The sequence below is a fragment of the Amblyomma maculatum genome, unplaced genomic scaffold, assembly GCF_055883805.1.
Source record: "Amblyomma maculatum isolate TAMU_Amacu unplaced genomic scaffold, ASM5588380v1 scaffold_13, whole genome shotgun sequence".
NCBI lineage: Eukaryota > Metazoa > Arthropoda > Arachnida > Ixodida > Ixodidae > Amblyomma > Amblyomma maculatum.
Genome location: NW_028146738.1, coordinates 37,621,365 through 37,645,042, shown reverse-complemented (window position 1 = coordinate 37,645,042; position 23,678 = coordinate 37,621,365). Strand labels below are relative to the sequence as shown.

Here is a 23,678-nt window from a genome sequence, read left to right as displayed (position 1 = left end):
CATGCTTCCGGTACCATCGATGACACCAGGTACTGCGTATACAGTGTGGCTAGTTTATCTAGCACGATATCACCTCCGCCCTTCAACAAATCTATAGTTATTTGATCGTCTCCAGCTCCTTTTCCCCTTTCTATAGTTCCTAATACTTTCTTAACCTCATCTTTCGTCACTAGCGGAACGTCTGACTGCTTTTTCTTACCGCCAGTCTCATTATTGTCCTGACTACTTTGGCCTGTATCGATAGATTACGATGGTTTTATGAAGGAGTTAATTCAGCTGAAGATGGACGTTTTATATGCAATTGCCACTCGGTGTCGTACGGTGACATACTGCAGTGAAGACGTTGAAGTCTTCGGTTTGGGATTCAACGGACTTCGGTTTGGGATTCAACTGTGTACCTGCAGACCTCAAATTGCAGTATCAAATTTGCCCAAAATGATACATTTTAACCGCAATCGACCGTTTTCACAAGTAAACTTCAATGGTACATGAAGGTAAGCGGCAGGGAATCGCCAATTTTTATTTGTTTATAGCTTAGTCTTCTGCAGCAGGAGGAGGTTGTTGCCGAGCTCCCGCAGTGTGGTGTCCAGAGCGTCCCGAAACTTCACTGCTGAGGTCTTTTTTTTGCCGCAGTGGCGGGTGCAGATGCTGAAGCGGAACTGGTTGCACTGGTTGCTATAGCAGATGCCGTAGCCCCCAGACACCGAGTAGCCGAACGTCATGAGGATGTCGTTGTTTGCGGACACCTGGATGACCAACTTGTCAATTGCGTTTGTACGCAAGTGCTTGCACCTGCTTACGTCTTCAATGCGTAACCACCGGCGCCGCATACACACACAGTTCACGAAACAGTTAAATGAGTGGATAACGCGAGCGCTTAAACTTGTTGTGCATCCCTACTTTGATGGTACTGCATCTACGGCAATAAAGCGTGAGAGATGTCCCAGGAATGGCGAGCCGCCCATTATAAGCAAAGAGAAAAAGCTTCTTAAATGGATAGTGTGCATACTACTAAGAATTGAAGTAGCTTTGGTGGCTTTGACTACGCTCGTTAACATCATGTTTAATTCGTAATAACTACAGTAAGGAATGTGCAGTTCATTGTCCGTTGAACCAGCACGGTAAAGTTGTACTTAAAGTGAAAAGGAGAAACAGTGTGAAATAACGTTTTTGTTCCAGCTACCGCCATTTTTATGCAGTTTTTTTCTTTATTTGTATAAGGCCACAGACTCTCTCAAGCTAAATCATGACTTTTTGTCTGTAGCATATTCTCATTCTTTTAGAAATAAACTGTCTCTTTATAGGCTACCAGGAAAAGGTCACAAAAGGGTGCAGTATGAGAGAAGATAAATCTTCGTTCTTGGGACGCACTAAACAAGGCCCGCACAATTTAAAAAAAATTGAGCATCCCGCGTCGATCACAAATTGACCAGCAAAAAGTTTGGTGTGCACTGGCGGCTGGGAAAACTAGCACAGTCAAACGCGCTTTGCCCAAAGCGAATAAAAAAATACGAAGGAGATTTATCATAACAAACACTGCCACCACGGGTTTCCTATGACACTGTGCAAGTTACAAATAAATGCTTCGAGAACATTCGAATAATAAATGTTTATTTTTTAACCTGTAAATTCTAAAAGATGGCACTCAAAGGTCTATAGACGTCTACAACTACTTCCGTTGATTCCATGGTATCCCCAGGCATTGGCACGGTGAAAAAGTTTGGTGAATTTTAAGTGGGATGCCCTGCAGTATTAAGAATATTTTTAGGTCAAAAAAAAAGAACTAGGCCACCATACAATAAAAATTCTATGTCTCCGATTCTGAATTACTGTACATTTCGGCTGTACCAACTGCGACAGTGACATCGGTCGAGACCACGACAAACGAAAAAAATAATGAAATTCAAAAGGAATCGGAATGAAAGTATTATATTATCTCGATTCGAGTGCAGTGCTGTGATACTGAGGAGGAGTATGACTGCAATTTGGTGCGCACTGTACAACGGCACCCTAAAATGCCACTCGCAGGCCATACTAGCCTGACCCCTTTGTGACATGGATAGGGCGAACGTAGAGATGACTATGCGTCGATTCAAGAAGCGAAGCTCTTATACAGACGGAGACGACGACTGGTACAGAACCTAAGCAAGCCTCTCTACGTGCATTTGTTTGCCAATGAGGCCAACTGTACTACGCGCATGAAAACATTGAGGAGAGAGGGCATGACAAGAAACCAATGTATGCTCTTCATATGATGACTGAGTGATATTCTAATCGGTTACGTTGTACTGAAATGAGCAGACGGCGAGGTGTTTCGATTTCTAGTGCAACAAATATCGAGATTATAACAGTTTTTCTCTCTTTCACAATACTTTCGTTTTATACATAAAAAAAGCGTAGTGAGGAAAGCTGCTGACGCGCAGTATGGCGACCCAGGAGGCACGTGCCCTGCCTCACTAAAGAAGTCAGAAATCTGCGCTTTTTCCTTTCCTATTGGCAAGTGGCGCGAGCCACCGAATCACCTGACTGGTGGACAGTTCGAAGTTGATGCTTTTGATGTATCCGGGGTCCTTGTAGAGATTCGGCAGAGGCCGCTTCGTCTCTTCCGAGACTTTCCTCAGCCCCAGTAGGACCCGATCCACGCCTTGTCCGTACATTGCCTGTGAGGGGAGGGGGGTACGTTATACATAACATGTTATACATGTATTTCTGTTCTCGTTACACGAAAATAACGTTATACATCTCTATCATGAGGCCATTAAAGAGGAGGCTAAGCTCGCGCCTTACAACTGCCTGGGTCTCGACGTCGCACAACACCGAGTAGAGGTAAGGAAGCCAAAAGATGGTACAACATTTCTGAAGATTGCATTGCAGAGTTTCGCCATGTGCTCGACCGGATAACCCTGAAAATACAGCACAACCCGCGATCGCTTTCCTTGCGTTCCGACAAAATTACGTCTGCCAATCAAAACATATTTCAAGTAATAAGTTTATATGCATCAAAGAAGCTGATGCTGGGAGCACAATCAAAATCAACAAGAGAGCTGATTTGACAGTCATCACCATCATCATCATCATCATCATCAGCCTGACTATACCCACTGCAGGGCGAAGGCCTCTCCCATATTTCTCCTCTTAACCCGGTTCTGTGCTAGCTGCACCCACTTGACCCCTGCGAACTTCTTAATCTCATCCGCCCACCTAACTTTCTGTCACCCCCTGCTATGCTTTCCTTCCCTTGGAATCCAGTTTGTTACCCTAGGCGACCATCGGTTATCCTCTCTTCGCACTACATGTCCTGCCCATGCCCATTTCTTCTTCTTAATTTCCACTAGAATGTCGGTAACCTGAGTTATTTCTCTGACCCACTCTGCACGCTTCCTATCTCTTAATGTTACCCCTACCATTTTTCGTTCCATTGCCCTCTGGGTTGTCCTCAACTTAAGTAGAACTCTCTTGGTTAGCCTCCACGTTTCAGCCCCATAGGTGAGTACAGGTAAGATGCAACTGTTGTGTATTTTCCTCTTTAGCGATACCGGTAAGCTAATAGTCATAATCTGTGAATGCTTGCCAAATGCGCTCCATCCCAATCTTATTCTTCTTGTTATTTCCTTTTCATGGTCCGGATCTGCGGTTACTACCTGTCCTAAGTAGACATATTCGCCTACTACTTCCAGCACTTCGCTACCTAATGTAAACTGCTGTTCCTTTCCGAGGCTGTTGAAGATTATCTTAGTCTTCTGAATATTGATTTTCAAGCCTACCTTTCTACTTTTCCTGTCTAGGTCACCAATCAGTACTTGCAGTTCATCCCCCGTGTTGCTTAGCAAGGCAATGTCATCAGCAAATTGCAGATTACTGATGTATTCGCCATCTACCCTTATCCCTAACTGCTCCCATTCCAAGTCTCTGAATGCTTCCTCTAAGCAAGCTGTGAATAGTACTGGGGAGATTGCATCTCCCTGCCTAACGCCTTTCTTTATGGAAATTTTGTTACTTTCTTTATGCCGAACTATGGTTGCAATGCAGCCACTATATATATCTTTCGGCACTTTCACGTACGGCTCGTCTACCCCCTGATTTCGCAATGCCTGCATCACCGCCGAGGTTTCAACTGAGTCAAATGCTTTTTCGTAATCAATGAATGCTATGTATAAGGGCTGGGTATATTCCGAGCATTTTTCTATCACCTGATTGATGGTATGGATATGATCGATAGTAGAGTACCGTTTCCGAAAACCTGCTTGATCCTTTGTTTGATTGCAGTCTAAGGTTGTCCTGATTCTATTAGCGATTACCTTATATGTAACAGACAGTAAGCTGATAGGTCTGTAATTTTTAAGGTCCTTAGAGTCCCCTTTCTTATGAATGAGGATAATGTTTGCATTCTTCCATGGTTCCGGTACCGTCGATGACACCAGGCACTGCGTATACAGGGTGGCCAGCTTTTCTTACACTATATCCCCCCCGTCCTTCAGCATATCTGTAGTTATCTGATCCTCTTCAGCTGATTTCCCCCTTTTCATAGTTTATAATGCTTTCTTGACCTCGCCCTTCGTAACTGGTGGAACGTCCGATTCTTTTTCCCTACCGCCAATCTCCTTACGGTCCTGACTACTTTGGTTACTGTAGATATCTGTATAGAACTCCTCGGCTACTTTGACTATCTTGTCCATAATCGTGATTAAGTTGCCCTTGTCCCTTATCGCATACATCTGGTTTTTGCCTATGCCCAATTTCTTCTTTACCGCTTTAAGGCTTCCCCAGTTCTTTACAGCATGCTCAATTTTCTCCATGTTATACTTCCTTATATCGGCCACCTTGCGCTTATTGATTAACTTTGACATCTCGGCCAATACAATCTGGTCTGTTGAATTGGAAGCTTTCATACTCTGGCGTTTCTTAATAAAGCCTTTCGTCTCCTTAGACAGCTTACCGGCATCCTCTCTAGCTATCCTACCGCGTACTTCTACCACAAATTCAGTAATGATATCTCTGAAATTATTGTTCATTGCTTTGAGGGTAATGTCGCCATCCTCGTTTAGAGCTGAATATCTATTCTGTAGCGAGATCCTGAACTCTTCTGCCCTCCCCGTAACCGCTAATTCGTTGATGGGTTTCTTTCTTACTAATTTGTTGCGTTCCTTCTTCAGATTTAGGCTAATTCAGGACCTCATCATCCTGTGGTCACTGCATCGCACTTTCCCGACTACCTCTACATCTTGCATAATGCTGGGGGTTGAACACATTATGAAGTCAATTTCATTTTTAGTCTCCCCGTTAGGACTTTTCCATGTCCATTTCCGGTTCTTCCGTATGCTGAAGAAGGTATTCATGACTCTTAAGTTATTGCGCTCTGCAAACTCAACTAGTAACTCCCCCCTGCTATTCCTACAACCAATGCCATAGTCACCTACTGCCCGGTCTCCAGCCGGCTTTTTGCCCTACCTTGGCATTGAAGTCGCCCATTAGCACAGTGTACTGCGTCTTCATTTTCCGCATTGCCGATTCTACATCTTCGTAGAAGCTTTCAACTGCCTGGTCATCATAACTACATGTAGGTGCATAGGCCTGTACAACCTTCAGTTTATATCGCTTATTAAGCCTAATAACGATGCCTGCCACCGTCGGGTAATATAGATGAATTCTATAGTATTAATGGAATTCATCTATATTACCCGCCTCTCTGGTAAACCTCGATAACACAGGACATGCCCATCCTTCAGTACAGTATATGCCTCATTCGGCCTCCTAACCTCACTAAGCCCTATGATATCCCATTTCATACCCTCTAGTTCCTCTAACAGCACTGCTAAACTAGCTGCACTAGCTAGGTTTCTAGCGTTAAACGTTGCCAGGGTCAGTTTCCAATGGCGGCCTGTCCAGCTTCTATGATAAGCTCAATAAAACCCCGGCCCTCAGTCACCAGCGGCTGCGGAACAACTGACCACGGCGGCGGTCATTCCTGTGATGCAGCAGGGGGTGCTAAGAATACCTGCCTCCGCTGGACAGATTTGACAGTAACCATCTCCTAAGTGAAGTTTTTTTGGAAATTTAGTGAAGCAGTTTTGCTCAGTGTTGAGGAATTGCTTCGCGACATCGTTGTAATGCCATTGGTAAACTACTGAGGTCGCCTTAAAGTTGTCAAAAAAGTAGTCAACGCAATATTACTGAATCACCGCTATTGTTGTTTTATCACTAAAATGTTTTCGCATTATCGAGAACTGCCACTGCGGATAAAAGCAAGGAAAAAATTATAGGAATTAGTTCCTTGTATGACGGAAGCCCCACATACAGCAAGAGGTCGAACTCTACTGCTATAACCTTGTGTAGACATGGTACTCAAAACTCCCAGTCGGGTATCCCTCTTGCGACCGGGCTATAGGTATTTTCTCCAAATAGTTGGAACATTAGATTTTGAGCCGGTAATGCTTGCTAGGACGTTCATCTTCAAAAGCGTCGTTGTGCAATCTGTTAGAGACCTTAGATACATATTTGCGCCACCACACACACACACACACACACACACACACACACACACACACACACACACACACACACACACACACACACACACACACACACACACACACACACACACACACACACACACACACACACACACACACACACACACACACACACACACACACACACACACACACACACACACACACACACACACACACACACACACACACACACACACACACACACACACACACACACACACACACACACACACACACACACACACACACACACACACACACACACACACACACACACACACACACACACACACACACACACACACACACACACACACACACACACACACACACATATATATGTGTGTGTGTGTCTGTGTGTGTGTGTGTGTGTGTGTGTGTGTGTGTGTGTGTGTGTGTGTGTGTGTGTGTGTGTGTGTGTGTGTGTGTGTGTGTGTGTGTGTGTGTGTGTGTGTGTGTGTGTGTGTGTGTGTGTGTGTGTGTGTGTGTGTGTGTGTGTGTGTGTGTGTGTGTGTGTGTGTGTGTGTGTGTGTGTGTGTGTGTGTGTGTGTGTGTGTGTGTGTGTGTGTGTGTGTGTGTGTGTGTGTGTGTGTGTGTGTGTGTGTGTGTGTGTGTGTGTGTGTGTGTGTGTGTGTGTGTGTGTGTGTGTGTGTGTGTGTGTGTGTGTGTGTGTGTGTGTGTGTGTGTGTGTGTGTGTGTGTGTGTGTGTGTGTGTGTGTGTGTGTGTGTGTGTGTGTGTGTGTGTGTGTGTGTGTGTGTGTGTGTGTGTGTGTGTGTGTGTGTGTGTGTGTGTGTGTGTGTGTGTGTGTGTGTGTGTGTGTGTGTGTGTGTGTGTGTGTGTGTGTGTGTGTGTGTGTGTGTGTGTGTGTGTGTGTGTGTGTATATAGATGTACAGGGTCTGTTCTAAACGTAGTAGGACGGGTTGTTTGCTGGGTGAACGGGAGGACAAGAGGCGGTCTGCGGGCGCAGGATCGGTGAAGGGGAATAATGGGAATGCTGGGAACAATCGGCAGTCGGCCCTCGGCCGTTGAAGAGAGCAGGTCGCATGTACTGTTAACCCCTACTAATGGACAATCATGGAGCGTTTAATTGATCAGCGATACGCGATCAAATTTGGTATAAAGCTTGGTAAAACGACGAAGAGACTCACGACATAATTAAGCAGGTCTACGGTGATGCTGCCATGGGTGATCAAATGTATTTTAGTGGCACAACCTGCTCCGAGAAGGTAGAAGAATAGAAGACGACTGGATGATGACTGCTCTGGGCGTCCTTCGACCAGCAACACCAACAAAAATCTGTCGTGAGTGCAAAAGGTACTGAATAGTGATCGTAGGATGAGTATCAGAACGATTGCTGATAACTTGAGCGTTCTTAAAACCCAAGTTTTTGAGATCATGACAGAAAACGTAGCCAGAAGGAAAGTGTGCGCGAAGTTGGTGCCGCGAGTGTTGTCAGAGGAGCAAATAGACAACCGGAAGTCGATCAGGATCTTCATCGTGCGAACGAGCAGCCCGATTGTTTGGACAATGTAGTGATCTGTGATGAGATTTGGGTGTTTCAATACGACCCGCAGAGCAAGCGGCAGAGCTCGGAATGGCATGCCCCATGAAAGTGCGAGTGAGTAAATCCAAGAAAATATCTATGCTCATTTGCTTTCTTGATCGACAGGGAGCCATTACGAAGGAGTTCGTACTACCCGGACAAAGAGTTAATCAGTTTTTTTCATGGTAGTCTTCAAACGACTGCGAAAACGCATTGTTCGGGTCCGGCCAACCATCGCCAACAATTGACGGTTACAACATGACAACGCCTCCCTCGAGCCTCACAGCGTTCCGTGCAGGGGAGTATCTCGCCCAGCACAATGTGAAAACGCTGCCTATAAACGTCGCACCTATAACGTGGTCAGCAGGGCTGAGTTGGGAGTTGCGTGAGAATGCTACCACTCTGGAGACTCGAGGAGAGAGAACCGAGACTCTCGCAAGCTGTGAAGCAGAAAAATGCAGGGAGAATGAGGCGCTCGTTAGCATACATGGATCAATAAATCGAACAGTCAGCGAGGCTAAGGAAAGCAAAATGGATTATGCCAGGCAAGGAAACCTTAGGTACCCTTATCGAGAAGTGCGCCCCTTCAGCGGGACCACGAAGAAACGCCACTCAATAAACATTACTGCGAGGCGCGTCTGCAACGTTGGCTCTCTCCTGCGTTAACTGTTGCAGCGAGTAGCGGCGAGCATTCAAGCCCGGGAGGGGCACGATATACCACGGGCCAGGTAGGCTCCGATAAAGTGCACGCGGTGGACAAAATTCGTTGAGCCCTAGCGCAGACGGAACTCGAGTTTTCGAAGATAAAAAGTTATATGGCTATTACTTAGCGCTGGCTACAAATATCTGATTACGTTCGGGAATCTAAGATTAACAGTTACAAAATTTAGCTATCTGGAATTAGTTAACCAGCTTAAGCAGCTAGATAAGATGATTGAGCTATTTTTATGGTGTCAGCCAACACTGGTATTCCAACGGGGATTAACCGCCAGGCACAAACACCTACACACACATAAAGACATAACAGAGCAGGGAAGAGTTTCCAGAAGACACGGCAGAACACATGACTAAAAATCCATTGATGCTTCTTTACGCCAGCTTTCCTTTATACATCCCAAAAGGGTGTCTTATTAATTGCAGGAGATGAAATGCTACTAGGTAAAGGTAGCTAAAATTATTGCGGCTCTCTGTTTAAAATAAGGAGGACATTTAAGCTCCGTCGTTAAAGGTATGACACAATAGCGTTTCAAAAAGACGCAATATACGTGTCACAGTTCTATTTTTACTTTTGTTATTTCTAATTTTTATATTTTTATGCAAAAATACTTAGCATCAGCGAAAATTGGTTTCCCATTCTGAGCAGTTTGTCCTCTTTGGATGCATTTCCGTTTTTTCGATTACTTTAATTGTTTATTGGTCATTACCCTACTGAAAAATCCAGTATCGCGACAAACGGGTTTGAACCGGTCCTAAATTATCCCGTATAAATTTCATACCGGTGTGACCAGTCCGGTATGAAGCTTAAACGGGTTTATATCAGACAGGTCATGTCCGATATGAATCTTAATCCGGACAGTCCAGACCTGTATAGAGTTAATACAGGGCAGACCATTTCCAGTATGCAACTTATACATGAAATCCCAGTCCGGTATGGATATAAAAAGGGCGGACCAGTCCTGTATTGAGCTCATATACAGGACAGGTCATGTCCAGTTGAACAGAAACCGGACAAACCCGGTATGAATGAAACTGATACGGGACAGAGTATTTCCGCTTCTCAACACAATTCGCGCGGATTTTGAAGCTCAACCGGGATGATCGCGTCGAAACATGCCTTCGCGCTAAATAAGCATGAAACCACACGTTACAACTTTTCTGTACATGTGGAGTACGCGTTGTTTCGCAAATACTTAGAATATATGAAGCCGTGGATGTGTGCGCTGGCAAGTACATACACGCATCGGGTTTTGATTTTGCGTTTGCAACAGTCGCAGCAGCTTGTACCATCATGCGGTGCATCTTCATACCTGCGACTAAAGATCTGCCACCTTCAACGCGAAAGTGCAAGCAATAACGTAGCGTTTCGTTAGCGAGGATAAAATACGCTCGAGAATAAATGAAACACATCGCTGACCATCGAAATATGCACAGGTCAGCCGGACATCGGGAGTCGCTTCCTCGAGTGTTTACGCACGCAAAACACTTGGTCAGAAGCAAATTCATTGACGTCGCGGCTCCCCTAGCAGCAGGTGAAGCTAAAACAAGCAGTAATACAAGGGTTAATGCACCGCATACATCTATATGTAACAGAAATTGCATGCGTTCTAAGACGATAACAAAACACATCAGCACTAGTAAATTGTGACATTCTGAGGTTTGTCTGCAAGAAAGCGATGCATTGTAAAGATGCGGGACACGGATAACCCTTCGTGATAGCCAGGAAAAAGATTCAGCGTGTTTAAAGGGCGATCGTTCAATTACGACCACAAATTCTAACACCCTACAAAAACACACAAACTGCAAAAGAGCAATGTCGACTACATAAGCAGAAATATAACCACTACCACCATATCCTGCTGAAGTGTAGTGGTTAAAGTGCGTGCTTGCTGGCTGAAAAGACCGATGTTCGAATAACATGTAAACATGTTTTTCTTTTCTTTTTTCTTTTATTTTTCTTTCTTTTTCTTTTTCAAATGTAGTGGTGTTATTTTATAGCTCTGCATGCTTCTTCCAGCCTGGCGTCAAGTTTTTTTTTCGAAACTAGGGCCACGGGCCATACAGAATTTCCGGAATGAGAGCTCCGGGCGGTTTCATTTCGGTTCAGCCTGTATCAATTAACCAAACCGGACGAACGCGTCACTTCTGGAACTGATATCGGGCAGAGTATTTCCGCTTCTGAACAGAAGCTTGCAGGGCCGATCTACGAAGCTCAACATAATTGACCATGCCGGACACGCCAGCGCACTAAATAAGCATGATACCAAACGTATACAACTATTGTGCATATAAAGAGCACGCTTCGTTTCCCAAATACCTCGAAAATACGAAGCCGTCGAAGTGTGCGCTAGCAAGCATATACGCGCGTCGCGTCGCTTTTGTGCGCACAACAGTCGCTGCAGCTCGTACGATCTTGCGGTGCGTCTTCATATCTGCGACTGAAGATCTGCCGCCTTCAACGCAAATGTTGACGCACGAACGTATCGTTTAGTTAGCGATGACAAAAAACTGTTCGAGAAAAAATAAACAAACATTGCTGACCATCGAAACATGCGCAGATAGGCGCCCACCGGGCGACGCGTTCTCGAATGTTTATGTATTGAAACCGCTCAGTCGGAAGTGTATTCATTGACATCGATGCTCCGCTGCTAGCACGTGAAGCTAAAACGCCCAATATTAGAAGTATTAGTGCACCGGATATCTCTGTATGTAGGAAAACGTACAGGCGTTCGTAGACGATGAAAAACACATCAGCACTAGTAAATTATGATATCTTGAGGTTTGCCTTCAATAAAGCGACGCATAATAAAGATACGGCACATTTGTGAACCCTCGTGATAGCCTGGAAAAATATTCAGCGTGTTTAAAGGGCGATCAGAGAATTACGGCAACAAAGTCTACAGCCAAGGAAAATATACCAAGTACGAAAGAGCAAAAGTAGCTACATGTACTAAATAATAACCACTGGAACCAGCTTTCTCCCCCCCCCCCCCCCAATGGATCCCTCCCAGCTGTCGCTTAAAGTGGCCGCCATTAACGTGATGTGGTGAGCCTTATAAAAACCAAAAGAAAAAAATGGCTCCTCGATTTAATTAGTCAAAACAGCGCCGACGTTGCTCTTTTACAAGAGACCGAAATTTCAAGTGCGGATGATGCTAAATTCTTCGTTCGTTACTTTGGAGCTCAATTCTGGTGTTTCCATACAATCAATACTTCAAGAGCAGGAGGCACGGCCATTCTCATTAGGAAAAAAGATAACGTCATCATTGTTGACTGCGAGCTGGGAGCGGACGGGCGCTTTTGTCTCGTTGATGCCCTTGTGGGGAGGGAGCTGACTCGCTTTGTGTGTGTCTACGCTCCGAATGAGACAACGGCACGGTCCGAGCTCTTTCGATCTCTCCGTCCTTTTCTTCTTGTCTCCGGAATCATATACTTCGGAGGTGATTTTAACTGCGTACTCAGCACAAGTGATAGAGCGGGCGGGGTAGGCGTTGTGGATGCGTCGGCGCGGGTGTTAAGAGAGGTCCTGCGCGGGTCTGACCTGGTGGACGCGGCGCTCGGACGAAGAGTGTCGACTGCGCGCTACACCCCCTGGCGCGGCACAGCGCAGGCTCGCCTCGATCGCATCTATGTCTGCGGTGAGGCGCTCTATCGCGTCCGCAGCTACACCGTCACTCCTGTGTGTTTCTCTGATCATGGCCTGGTCTCGTGCGTGCTGGGTGCCGGAACATGTCGAACAGGAAAAACAGTGGAAAGACGTTGGATAATGAACTCGACTATCCTTTGCAACGACGAGTTCTTAGATAAAGTAAATAAGGATATTGCTATGCTTAAGTCTGGTCGGTTAATGCAGTAGAATGGGAGTTATTTAAAACAAAAGTCAAAACCATTGCCACAGAGATCGGAACAAAAATTGGCGCGTCCGCTAAAGCTAAAATCCGGCACCTCACAGGCACCCTTCAGGGCCTTGTGCAGGGCAACGAAGAAATGCCAGGAGAATTTTGTGATGACATTCGAAAAGTTAGAGGAACTTCGATCGGGACTGGAACAGCGTTATTGGGGCGCACTCGTCCGCAGTCGGGAGCAAAGAGTGCAGTACGAGGCGCAGCCATCAAACTTCTTTTGTGCCTTCGAACGGGCGCAGGCTGCACGGGTTAGTATACGGGAGGTTATTAACAGCGGCACCGCTGCGCCAGGGCATGACGAAGTGGCGCAGGCCCTCGATGAATACTATCGCAAGCTTTTCCAGGCCGGAAAACCGCTGGATCCCGTGCCATCCGAAGTCCTGAGCGAACTACCCAAAGTTCCTCAGGAGATTAGGAAGGCAACAAACTCCTCATTGACTGCTGACCAGATAGAGCGCGTAATTGCAAAACTCCCTAAGAATAAATCACCCGGACCGGACGGTATAATAGCCGAATTTTATCAATGCTTTAGAAATGAACTCAGCCCAATACTAGCTGAGGTGTTCGAGGATATAAGGAAACGAAAACTTTTCCCTCCTTCTATGCGGCGCAGCAATTTAGTCCTAATTCTAAGAAACCTTCGCCCGAATCGAATCCCGACGTAGCTGATTTCAGGCCAATCAGTCCTCTTTCCATGGACTATAAGATTCTGGCTAGAGCTCTCGCTCGTCGACTCGAGACCGCCCTCAGCACCGTGGTGGGAGAGCATCAAACATGCGGCTTCAAAGGGCGCTCCATAAATACCAACTTGCACCGCATGAGGACGGTCCGCGAGGCAGCGGATGTAGGGCTCCTTCCTTTGGCCATTCTCCAGATCGATTTGAGGAAGGCGTTTGATCAGGTTGACCGGGCTTTCCTCTTTTCTCTCCTCCAGCAGTGCGAATTAGGTGACGACATAATAGATTGGCTCAAAATTTGTTACACTGAAATTAGTACTGCAATCGTCCTTAACGGTATACCAGGCGCGCCAATACAGGTGAATAGATCAGTACAAGGGTGTCAGATATCGCCTGTTCTCTTCACCTTGTATCTAGAACCTCTATGTCGCATGGTACTTGCATCTAAAATCATCAAGGGTCTAGATCTCGGAGGCCAAGAACTGCGCGTCCTTGCATACGCCGACGATGCAGCCTTCATTTGCAAATCCCAGCAACAGGTGGGGGAGGTGATTCGATTGGCAAACTCCTTTTGTCAATTTTCTGGAGCCGAACTAAATTTAGAAAAATAGCAAGGCACCTGGTTGGGAGACTGGAGAGGGAAGCTCCGCCAACTGTTTAGAGTTGAATGGACCAAACAAATTGACAAAATACCTAGGCGTTAATCGAGATATTAGCAAAGCGATCATGAACAGGTGGCAACCCAAACTAGCTGCCGCTGAAAGGAAGCTAAACCCATGGCGGCCGAGACACATAGCCATCTTCACGAGAGCTTATGTATGCAACGCGGCGGTTTACCCGGTGGTACTATACTCAGCCAGAGTAACCACAATCGACAGGGGCTCCGTGGGCAGGCTACACAGATCATGGGCAGTCTTCGTTTGGCGCTCTACAGCAGAGCCCATGCGCCGAAGCAATCTCTTCTGGAGCATGGAGCGAGGCGGACTGGGCTTAGTGAACATAGAACTTAAACTTGTAGTCCAAAGGCTCAATTTCTTTCGAGGCCAAAAGGATAATTTTCTTCGCGCGGCCACTCAGTATCTAGGCTCGGCGCACTTAGCCCCTTGGTTGGCCACAACTAAGCCAATAGGTCATGGCATCAGAGCCACAGCCTTTTTTTTACAAGGGGTAGCGCAGTCCCTAGCGCTGCTGCAAGGGCTTTTTTCGTGGGAGTACCTGCTCGCTGTAAAACCGAGAAAGCTTTACTGGCACTTGCTGGCACAATTTCTGCAACCTCCAGTATATCGGCAACCACCCATAGGAGCGGGCAAGACTGATGTCCTCAAGCGAGTCAGGAAGCTGCCCGTTCAACAGGCTCCAAGGATTTCGTCTTCCGCTTCCACATAGGAGTTTTACCCGTGAAAGCTCGTCAGGAAGAAAGGGGTTTCTTCCTACCATGGGGCGCAAACTGTCTCCTGTGTGGCCGGCGGGAGACCGCTCAACATGTCTTTTTGGAATGCAACACGGCATACATCTTTTGGGACGAAGTACGGGGATTTTTCGCCACGGATTTGGAAGTCACATGGCCAGGGCTCTTGTGCCTCGACGCGCCTTGTGATTGTCCAGAGCTTCGAGACATTGTGATAGTGCTTGCATTGCATGCCCTCTGGCGTGCGCGCGTAGATTTGGTGGAGTGTGTGCGTTGGTCGAAACCAGCGTGGCGGCACCTAGTGGACAAAACAGAGCGGACAGCGAGCGCACTAGAGTCCTCTGGCTCTGACAAAAGCCTGCAGGAGGAACTACAGCGAGGCTGCCGCGCTGTGATGGTCTTCAAGACACGCCAGTACGAACGGTTTGGGTGCCGCTGATGCTTCCCGCAGCGTTGCCGTAATGTTTTTTTTTTTCTCTCCTCTGGTTTTTTTTCCCCTTTGTCTTTTAGTGGCGCATTTCAGGCTTATATGTTCAACTTTTTCTTACCCTTTCTTACCAGACCCCTCGATATAATTCTCTATTGTGTATTAATCTCCCCTCACGTTTCCTATGGCCGACGTTAAAAGGAGAAGCAATCAGTGCACTCGAATATTGGTTGAGCTTCAGCCTTGTACATATATATGTAAATAAAGGTTTTATGTTACTAAAAATAAAAACTCCATAGCTTTCTCACTAAATATATAGAAAAAAGATCACTACCATTATTTGTTTTGGAACACGGTTTGAAATTCAGTTTGAGTATTGGGCAGTCAAATAAAGGAGAACTGATTTTTTATAGAACGACCTTTGAGTCAGCAAATGCTGAACAAACATTCAGGGCTCATTTTTGTCTATATATGAGATAATGGCTGCGGCTTAGGTCGGCTGAGCCCCGTTATGCAAGCGAAAGCTTTGTTATGCTTAATTGTGTTGCGCTCCTAAGCAAGGTTGGACTCATAAAGGCCTGAACCTAGTTTACAGAGCGGAAGCTGGATTTAGCATGGTCAAACACTGTTTGCTGTAGTTTTACTCCTCCATGGATGTCTGCGAGCGTCAAGGAAACGACGCCGCAGTACTTGTTCCAGCGTGCGACTTCTCTACGGCTGTCTGTGAACCTCAAGGACGTGACAGCCAGATCTAGAGGACAAGAAGGCGTCGAGGGTAATTTGAAGAGAGAGGTAACAGAGGCAAGCCAGATGGGCAGCGGTGGTGGTGTAGGCAGGGACCAGGACTGTTTTGTGACATTCTATGCGGCAATTCGGTATATTGGTAGATATATATACCGGTACGAATGAAGTTCGCCAAGCCTGCGAAAAATAGAAGAGGCTGTAGGTGTGCGAAGTAGAATAAGAGCGAAGCAGCATCAGAAACGAGCGCCGCTGGCTCCGAGCGCCGCACGTGCGAAAAAGCATCAACTATTTGGGACTTATGATCCCTTTCCTAAGCATTTGAGCCCAGAAGAGCCGGGCACCTGGCCGGGGGAAAGCTTGTACCCAATAAAACCGGTCGGTACCCGGCGGCACCACGGATCCAACCTGGTACCTCCCGAATGCGAGGCAGATGCTCTGCCACAAGGTTATCGCCTCGGCTCCTTGCACCGCAGCTGAGGTCAAATTTCCGCGCCGATGACCTTAGCTAGACGAAGCCAGCAAAGCTTTCTCTTTAAAATATTTTTCACGGTTGTCGCCGCGGCAGATGCAAAGCGCTGGCAGCAGGAAGAAACAATATCACCAATGACGGCGCAAGTATCTAACTGAATTTAGTAAAGACAAAAGCCTTCACCTATATTCAATCCAATTATCCTCGGCCTGCATAGGGCCGGTTGCATCCGCCTTGCACAGCGAACATCCTAATCACATTCGCCCCTCTCCTGCGTCGCAATATCGGCCATGTTGATTGTGGGGCCTACAGAGGTGCGTGGAAGCCGTCTTGAGGGATTTCGTTCGATGTACATTGGTCGCGTTCTAGTCAGCGAGCACTAGATTGGTCGCTAAAGAAAAAACCAGGAAGCTCCGCAATGTCCGTTAGCTGACCAACGTTCTCTTTCTATTTTGACTATATAAAATGGCTCACTACTGTCGCCAGCAGGTGCTGGTGTCCTGGACGGCTAACTTCGTATCATTCCCTGCCGCTGGTGGGGTTACAGTCTCCAAGTGAGCCTTGCTGCCACAATAGGGGTACGGCCGGGTCGACGTCAAAAATAAAATTTCAGTTTAAAGACACTGCGTAATGCATCAAACCCAGCGAGGGCTATTGCCGTTCTTATAGGAGAGCTGGAGGCAAATTACTTGTTATACCAACTTAATCCCGCCGGCATACTAGCCAGCCAAGGCAAAATATGCTTGAGTTCGTCTTTAAAACGATATCAGTGATTACGAAGTGTGTTGTGCGTCTCAAATTACTTCGCCAGCCACAAGACAGCGTTGACGACGTTCAAAGAACGAAATGAATATGGCAGGCAACTAAGAAAACGGCAACGGCTCGATGGTGTTTTCAGTTAAGACATCGTGAATATGCCATATTATAAACATTGCCTTTAACCAGCGCTCACTGTGCGTGAGTGCATTTAGCATAGGCAACAAGTAGAAATAACCACCAGGAATGAAATATATACCATGTTTAATGTGATCAATAAAGCGAGAACTAAGCATAGTTAACCATGCCAAACAAGAAATCATAGCCAAAGATAAACCAGGTATACAAGCTATACAAAGATTACCAAGCTGAATAAAGATAAAAACAGATAAACAAGAATGAAGAATGAAATTGTTAAGAAAGCTAACAATGTGCAAACGTGTTAGTATACATAAATCGTATTTGGTCCAACAAAAGTAATCAGAAGCCCTTTTTTCCCGTCTTCCGCTCGGAAATTGCTTCTATTGTTTGAATAAAATCATCAATAATAACTCGGTGACCACATGCAAAACATACTTATGTACGGTTTTCTTCCTTTAAAATAAAAGTGCCCTGCATCTACAGATGAACAACAAGTTAATATAGGCTGGCTTTTGCGCGAAACTTTATTGCCGAATTGGTTGTTTTCCTAAAGTCAGACATTCATTTAACGCGTGCCAAAGGGTATTGAATGCGAGTTGCCCGAGACGTGTTCTAGTGCGACCTAGCTGTGCTTAGTGCCACTGTAGGCTGTGAGGCCAAAGTGTATAGTGTTGTGTTTCATGGTACCTAATATTAACGTCACCGAATCTTTAAGTGTTCGTTCAAGGGGCGCAGTAAATCCTAAATTAGCTAAACTATGTTGTGCTGTAAACGAGGTAGTCGCTGAGGATTCAATGATGCGCTCACCAGAGAGGAGTACTCCTTGTGAACGGAGATGGCGTTTCTGAGCAGGGCGTCCAGCTCAGTCACATTACGGTTGCCGGCCAAGTACTCGCGGCAGAAGGTGTCGCTCTCCTTCGACTGCGACCGGATTGCTTCGGTGCGGCCCAGCAGGAACATGCGCGTCGAAGCGCTTTCGTACGTCGCCGGGCTGTAACCGTGCAGGCTGTGGGCGAGAAAATGTTCCGCATGTTGCAACGCCATATTGCCAACTACCTGACGGATATTCATACCATATCCTGATAAACAATCAGCATTCGCAATTTATTAATGCCCTACTGGACGTCCATTTTCCTGCGTAAGTAGGACAGGCAGTGATCTGTTCAGCGAACGAAAGTAAAGCCAGTAGCATACAGGAGCAGACAAGAGACAAGGAGAGGGCAGCAGCGACAAAATTAGTGCAGTCTCTCGTTGTATGTGCGACTTCCAGCTCCTATAAATGCTACTCATTTAGGACTCCTTTCAAATGTCCTAATGAAGTGGTTGAGATAAGTTTTTATAGAAGCTGTTTTTACAGCAGGCTTGATAATAACGTCTGTTGTTAATGCTAATCACGAAAAGTTTGTGAAGTGATGCCTGCTGAGATGTGAATTAGTACTTTGCAGCCGCCTGTATTTTTGCACCGATTTTTCGGCTAATACATTTTATAGCAGCTTGGAGCAGTCTCAGAAAGGCTTATTTTTGCACCAATTTTTCGGCTAATACATTTTATAGCAGCTTGTAGTAGTCTCAGAAAGGCTTATATACAGTTCCAGAAGAAGCCGAATACGGTCTGGTTGGCACATGTTGACAGAATCATTATGTGACAGTGCTCAGAAATTGGAAGAAGTGATAGCGAGAAAAGGTCAATCCTCGAAGATATTCTACCTTTTTTTTGTCAAACCTTTTATCCGGACAGTATTCAGACGCTGCCTTGTTAAATCGCATGAAGCTCATGACAGAACCCTTCAACGAATGGCGTAATTCTTTGCTCCTGGCAAGCATTGCCGAGCACGCTAAATCGATCTTGTATCCCTCATGGGGCTTTCTGCAACATCGCCACAGAAAATGGAAGCTGGTTATGACTTAATTTCCACTGAGCAAATAAACAATTAGCTATAAAAATAATTGGGTATAATAACTGTAAGTATATAAGGGCACTAAGGAGACGGGAAATAAGAGCGAAGGAGACGCTTGAACTTTTAAATTAGTAGCTTAGTTTTCCACTAAACACTCGGGGCGTAAGGACAAGATTTTTGAGTAGGTGACGGATACGGATAGTCTCTGTGAATGTCATGAAGCACATATGCACTTAAAACTGAACTTTTACTTTTACATACAGGAAGAATAAATTTGGGTTAGGAATGGACATTTAAAGCATGGTTCCGATCATTGAGATCGTAGGTTGAAGGAATGTTGAAATAGTTCCGTACCCCCAGATCGCTAAGCTTGCAGTGAGAAGGCGGTAAATGAAGGTGACATATTATATTGCGATATACATGCTGTTAAGTAGGGCGAGTTTGTGTTGTCGGTCTCGTAAATCTTGCTTATCTCCCTGTCTCCCCTTTGATTTACTTTCACCTGATGTCACGAATTATCGGTGCAAGCCCCACTTCAAGTGTGGAATTTTAATGAGGTGTTACAACCGTTTTTAGCCATAGGTTTTGTAAAATCACTGCATTTGTCATAGTTTTAAAGCTAGAAACTGAAAGCGAACATAGCGTCCATACTACTACCAACTAGTGACGCTCTTTTCCTGAAAGTAACACGTGCCGTACGCTGTCAGTGTATGAGCCTCTGAAAAGCCTTCCGAACCGTTTCATTTCGTTTTCGAATTGCATGTCCCTGCCTTATTTATCTACTGTGCTAACGATTAACCGCCATCGTTACTACTCTCCTCTGGTCGAGTAGTAGTACTGCAACAGGGGAGACTGTCAATGCACTTTCAAAATGGTTGTTGCTGAATGGGATCCAGTGATGGCACTTCGTTGGGCCTCCATGTTGTGTCGCTGTAGATTAAGCCCTCCGGAAGCCTCGCCCGCGAACAATATATACTAAACCTCGTGAACGTACCAACGAGTTGATTCGATTGGTCACTAATATTCCTGTTTATTTCCCCAAGAGAGCATGTAGAAGGCCGAACAGTTGAAGCTAACTCCAAATATAAAATGTATATTCACAATTTTATTCGAAATTTTCTAATACTTGCTCAGCCCTTTTCGTAGGCAGCGGCAGTTGCAGTAGACAGCAGCGTCTTTTCTACCGTTAAATAAACCAACACTGGCACCCAGCTGATTGTAAACTATTGCTTTTTGCATTTGTACAGGTTTAAAGCTCATAGCGAAATGATAATGCCGTTTATGCATGCACTAAGTAAGGTAAGTCTTTTCTTTATGCGAAATACCGGGTTTTATTTGTTTCTTTAATTGTCCAGTAACTGTGTTGCTACATCAGAATGTTTGCTAACCGGTAAAGGTTTCCTTTACGCCGATGGCAGGGAAGCAGTTTTTGTTATGATCTACAATTTTATTCTTCATATTAACGCTTTAAGCGTGCTATTGTGACAAAGAAAAAAGAAGAAAGAAGACAGATTTGTAGTGGTAGCGGCAGCAAGTAGCCAAGACTTATGTCCAAAGGATTCTGAAACGTTTGTGGATTATATAATGTTATGAAAAGGTGTAGTAGTTACGAAATGCTTTTTCGTTTCACTGTCTAAGAGGCGGAGCGTGTGCAGATGAGGGATCAGTGACGAGTGAGTGTGATCTATGCGTGCAGTGGCAAAAGAAGGATTATTTAGATATTCCGGTTTGATCTAGGTTTGGTTCGAATACTTAGCGATATGTGCAATTCTGTGAAAATGATGAGAGGTTTTCTTGCCCGTTAGCAGCCGCTTCTTAATGATTACACAGAGCTATTAGATTTGCATACCCTCGGTTTTCATAATTTATTGCCATTGAAGCTTTCTCTCAATGTTTTCCTAGTGTGCAGTACCTTTGTTATTCCGGTCACTTCAGGCATGACGCTCCGGTGTGTAAATAAATTTGATGCTGCTTACCAATGCACCCTACGTTTTATACTGAATATTTAGTCAGCATTCGTACCCATTTGTTCAAAAATTGTAATATTCATGTACGCCTACTTCCCTCACGTTACATTTGTTGTGACCATGTTTATTCGGCCAGAGATCTGCCAAAATCGTTTCATTTTCTTTTGCATAATAGGCACGAGAGAGTGAATTAGTTTCTGACTGTATCCATGCTTTAAAGCGTTCATCTAATCACTTCAACCTCGGATGGCGCCTCGAGCCGTGGGAGCAGCACCTCACTGGGTTTAAAACTGACGCGGCTGCCTGCCCTGGCTGAGCGCCGCTGTCTTCTCTAGCACAGCGAGCGCATCAAGGAGACTGACCGATAGAAAGAAAGCTGTAAAGCCATCTGGATGAAGCTGTCCGGGCTCATCTGGCACGACTTTATGAAGTCCTTGCCGAACCCCTCGAACCGGTGGTCGATGACGTCCACGTCTCGTGCCAGCCTTGGGTAAAAAGTAAAAGAGAAAAGGATGAGTTATGTGAGAAAAGCCTCGCAGATGATTGAACTAGTTGTTTCCGTCAGCTTCGCATAGGAGCCCACCATTACTTCGTTTTCTATTTTTCGCATTCCGTCGGGTACAGGTGCTTGGCAGTTCGTCCCAGTTGAAGCATGTGTTATGTTCGTGACGTGCTCACAGTGGGTCTATCAACCCCCTCTTCGAGATATGCGCGGTAATAACAGGTGACCCAATATCGTTAAGATGTGCAGTTGAAACAGTAATTTTCCAAATGTGCGCATCATGTTTGGCTAAAATGCTCGAAGGAAAATGCCGCTTCGGTCATACTCTCATGCAGTCATCGAAAAGAGAAAATTCTGCCTATGCTGGATGACAGCATAAATTTAATTTGCACAAAGCCCGTTGGCCAAGTTCTCTGGACTCTGTTCTTCCGTAGTAATTGCATTAGAAGCTGTAGCATGTTACTCAGGCATTGCCGTTACTCAGGAACGAATGCATTACATTAATGTACATTTATTTTAGATACATCTACTAACCCGCTCCTAGTTTGGGCGAGCGCTTACATTGAGCAGCGTACGGGTGACATCGCAAGGCACCCGTCGGTTGTGCAATGTGAGCGAACCTCAGGCAGTTTGAATTAACCTGGAGTCCTCTGCTGAGTTAATAAAATAAAAAAAGGGTGTCCTTTCGGTACTTCATTGAGCTGCACCAAGTCTCATTTTCTTAAGTGAACTGGTTAACCACCGTGATTCCAAAACAAGAAAAGCCGCAATATCTAGCACATGGATCAATAAGTGTATGAGCATGGTACAGAAAAACGAGTGTAACAATATTTTGTAATTACCGCAATTTTATGTCACATTCATCTTCTGTATGTCGTATAATAGTATAACACAGGTCTACAACTACGCGGAATATCACGTCTTCTATGTGAATAGAAAGTTCAGAGTGGTTTTGCAAATGAACTGTTAACGCTTATAACCAGGTTTAGGCAGCCGCGGCTTCGAGAAGAAAGAAAGCGTGGAAGCACTAGAACTAAACGCATTTCAGGGGTGGTATTTTCCCCATGTCGCCTTTTGAAATATTTCTATGGCCACATTGGATGGTAACCAAGCTTTCACTACTCCAGCTTTTAGAGGCTTGCCCATCATGCCTCAAAAACGCATTTCCTCTAGCCTGAAAAAGCTGCGATAGCAGGAACCATCCCACCACGAACTGCGCAAACTGACTTGTTCTTAAAAGGCGGCATCGGCAGAATGCTACCCAAGGTCTTGAATTTGTCGAAAGGCACGTCCCGGTGTTTCACAGCAAACCGATGCCTTAAACCTGACTTATCAGGAATTGGCCGTAGCGGAGAAAATAGAGCCAGACATTCAATATATCTTGAATGCTCATGGTTCCAGACGCCGAGCTTTCACCTCGTTATCCCACCGACACGCTTGGCTTGTTTAAAGCTTTAAGCAGAGTCCAACGGAATGCTTTACGCATCTCCTATCGATGCTGGTACTCGTGTGATACTATTGACTTTGGTAAGAAATGTAGTTATCGCTTTTGTTAAGAGTGTAGTTACCGTGTACTCATTAAACTACTTCATTCAGTGATTACACCACAGGATTCTTCTTATTTGGCGTGCAAGCATCTTATTGAATCCACTAAATTACGAAAGAGAAGAATCACACACAAAATATTTTGTCGAGCACAATAATGCCTTATAGCCGCTCTCCTAGAATGGTATCGACTACAGAGCAGGCATGGCATTAAAGAATCGATCGCAACACGCAAGCAGACTGGCTTTAGACGATGTCGTAGTATACTGGCTGTTCAAACATGACTAACGCTTCCATTTTGGCCTTGGCAGAAGTGATGTCGTCCATGTTCTCTTTGGTAAGTTCGAATTCCAGCTTCTTGGGCTGGTCGTCGGGGCAAGTGGGTGGATCGAGCTTGTGCCAGGCCGTCTTCTTCCTGCATTTAGGGGTTAACATTTGCCTTCAAGCTGAAGGGGTTTCAACAAA

The 23,678-nt window shown here is 45.4% G+C and overlaps 1 protein-coding gene across 1 annotated transcript in view; it reads right to left on the bottom strand.

Moving 5' to 3' along the window:
- Positions 1 to 527: 527 nt before the first annotated feature.
- The window catches only part of LOC146172585 (carnitine O-acetyltransferase-like), a 48,326-nt gene continuing 25,175 nt past the window's right edge, over positions 528 to 23,678 (bottom strand). Inside the window, exons 10-14 of the mRNA XM_084586003.1 lie at positions 23,503 to 23,628; positions 21,529 to 21,651; positions 18,109 to 18,307; positions 2,523 to 2,660; positions 528 to 746 (exon numbers count right to left, since the gene is read on the bottom strand). Of these exons, the coding sequence (XP_084442129.1) occupies positions 528 to 746; positions 2,523 to 2,660; positions 18,109 to 18,307; positions 21,529 to 21,651; positions 23,503 to 23,628 (805 nt within the window). The remainder of the gene's footprint in view (positions 747 to 2,522; positions 2,661 to 18,108; positions 18,308 to 21,528; positions 21,652 to 23,502; positions 23,629 to 23,678) is intronic.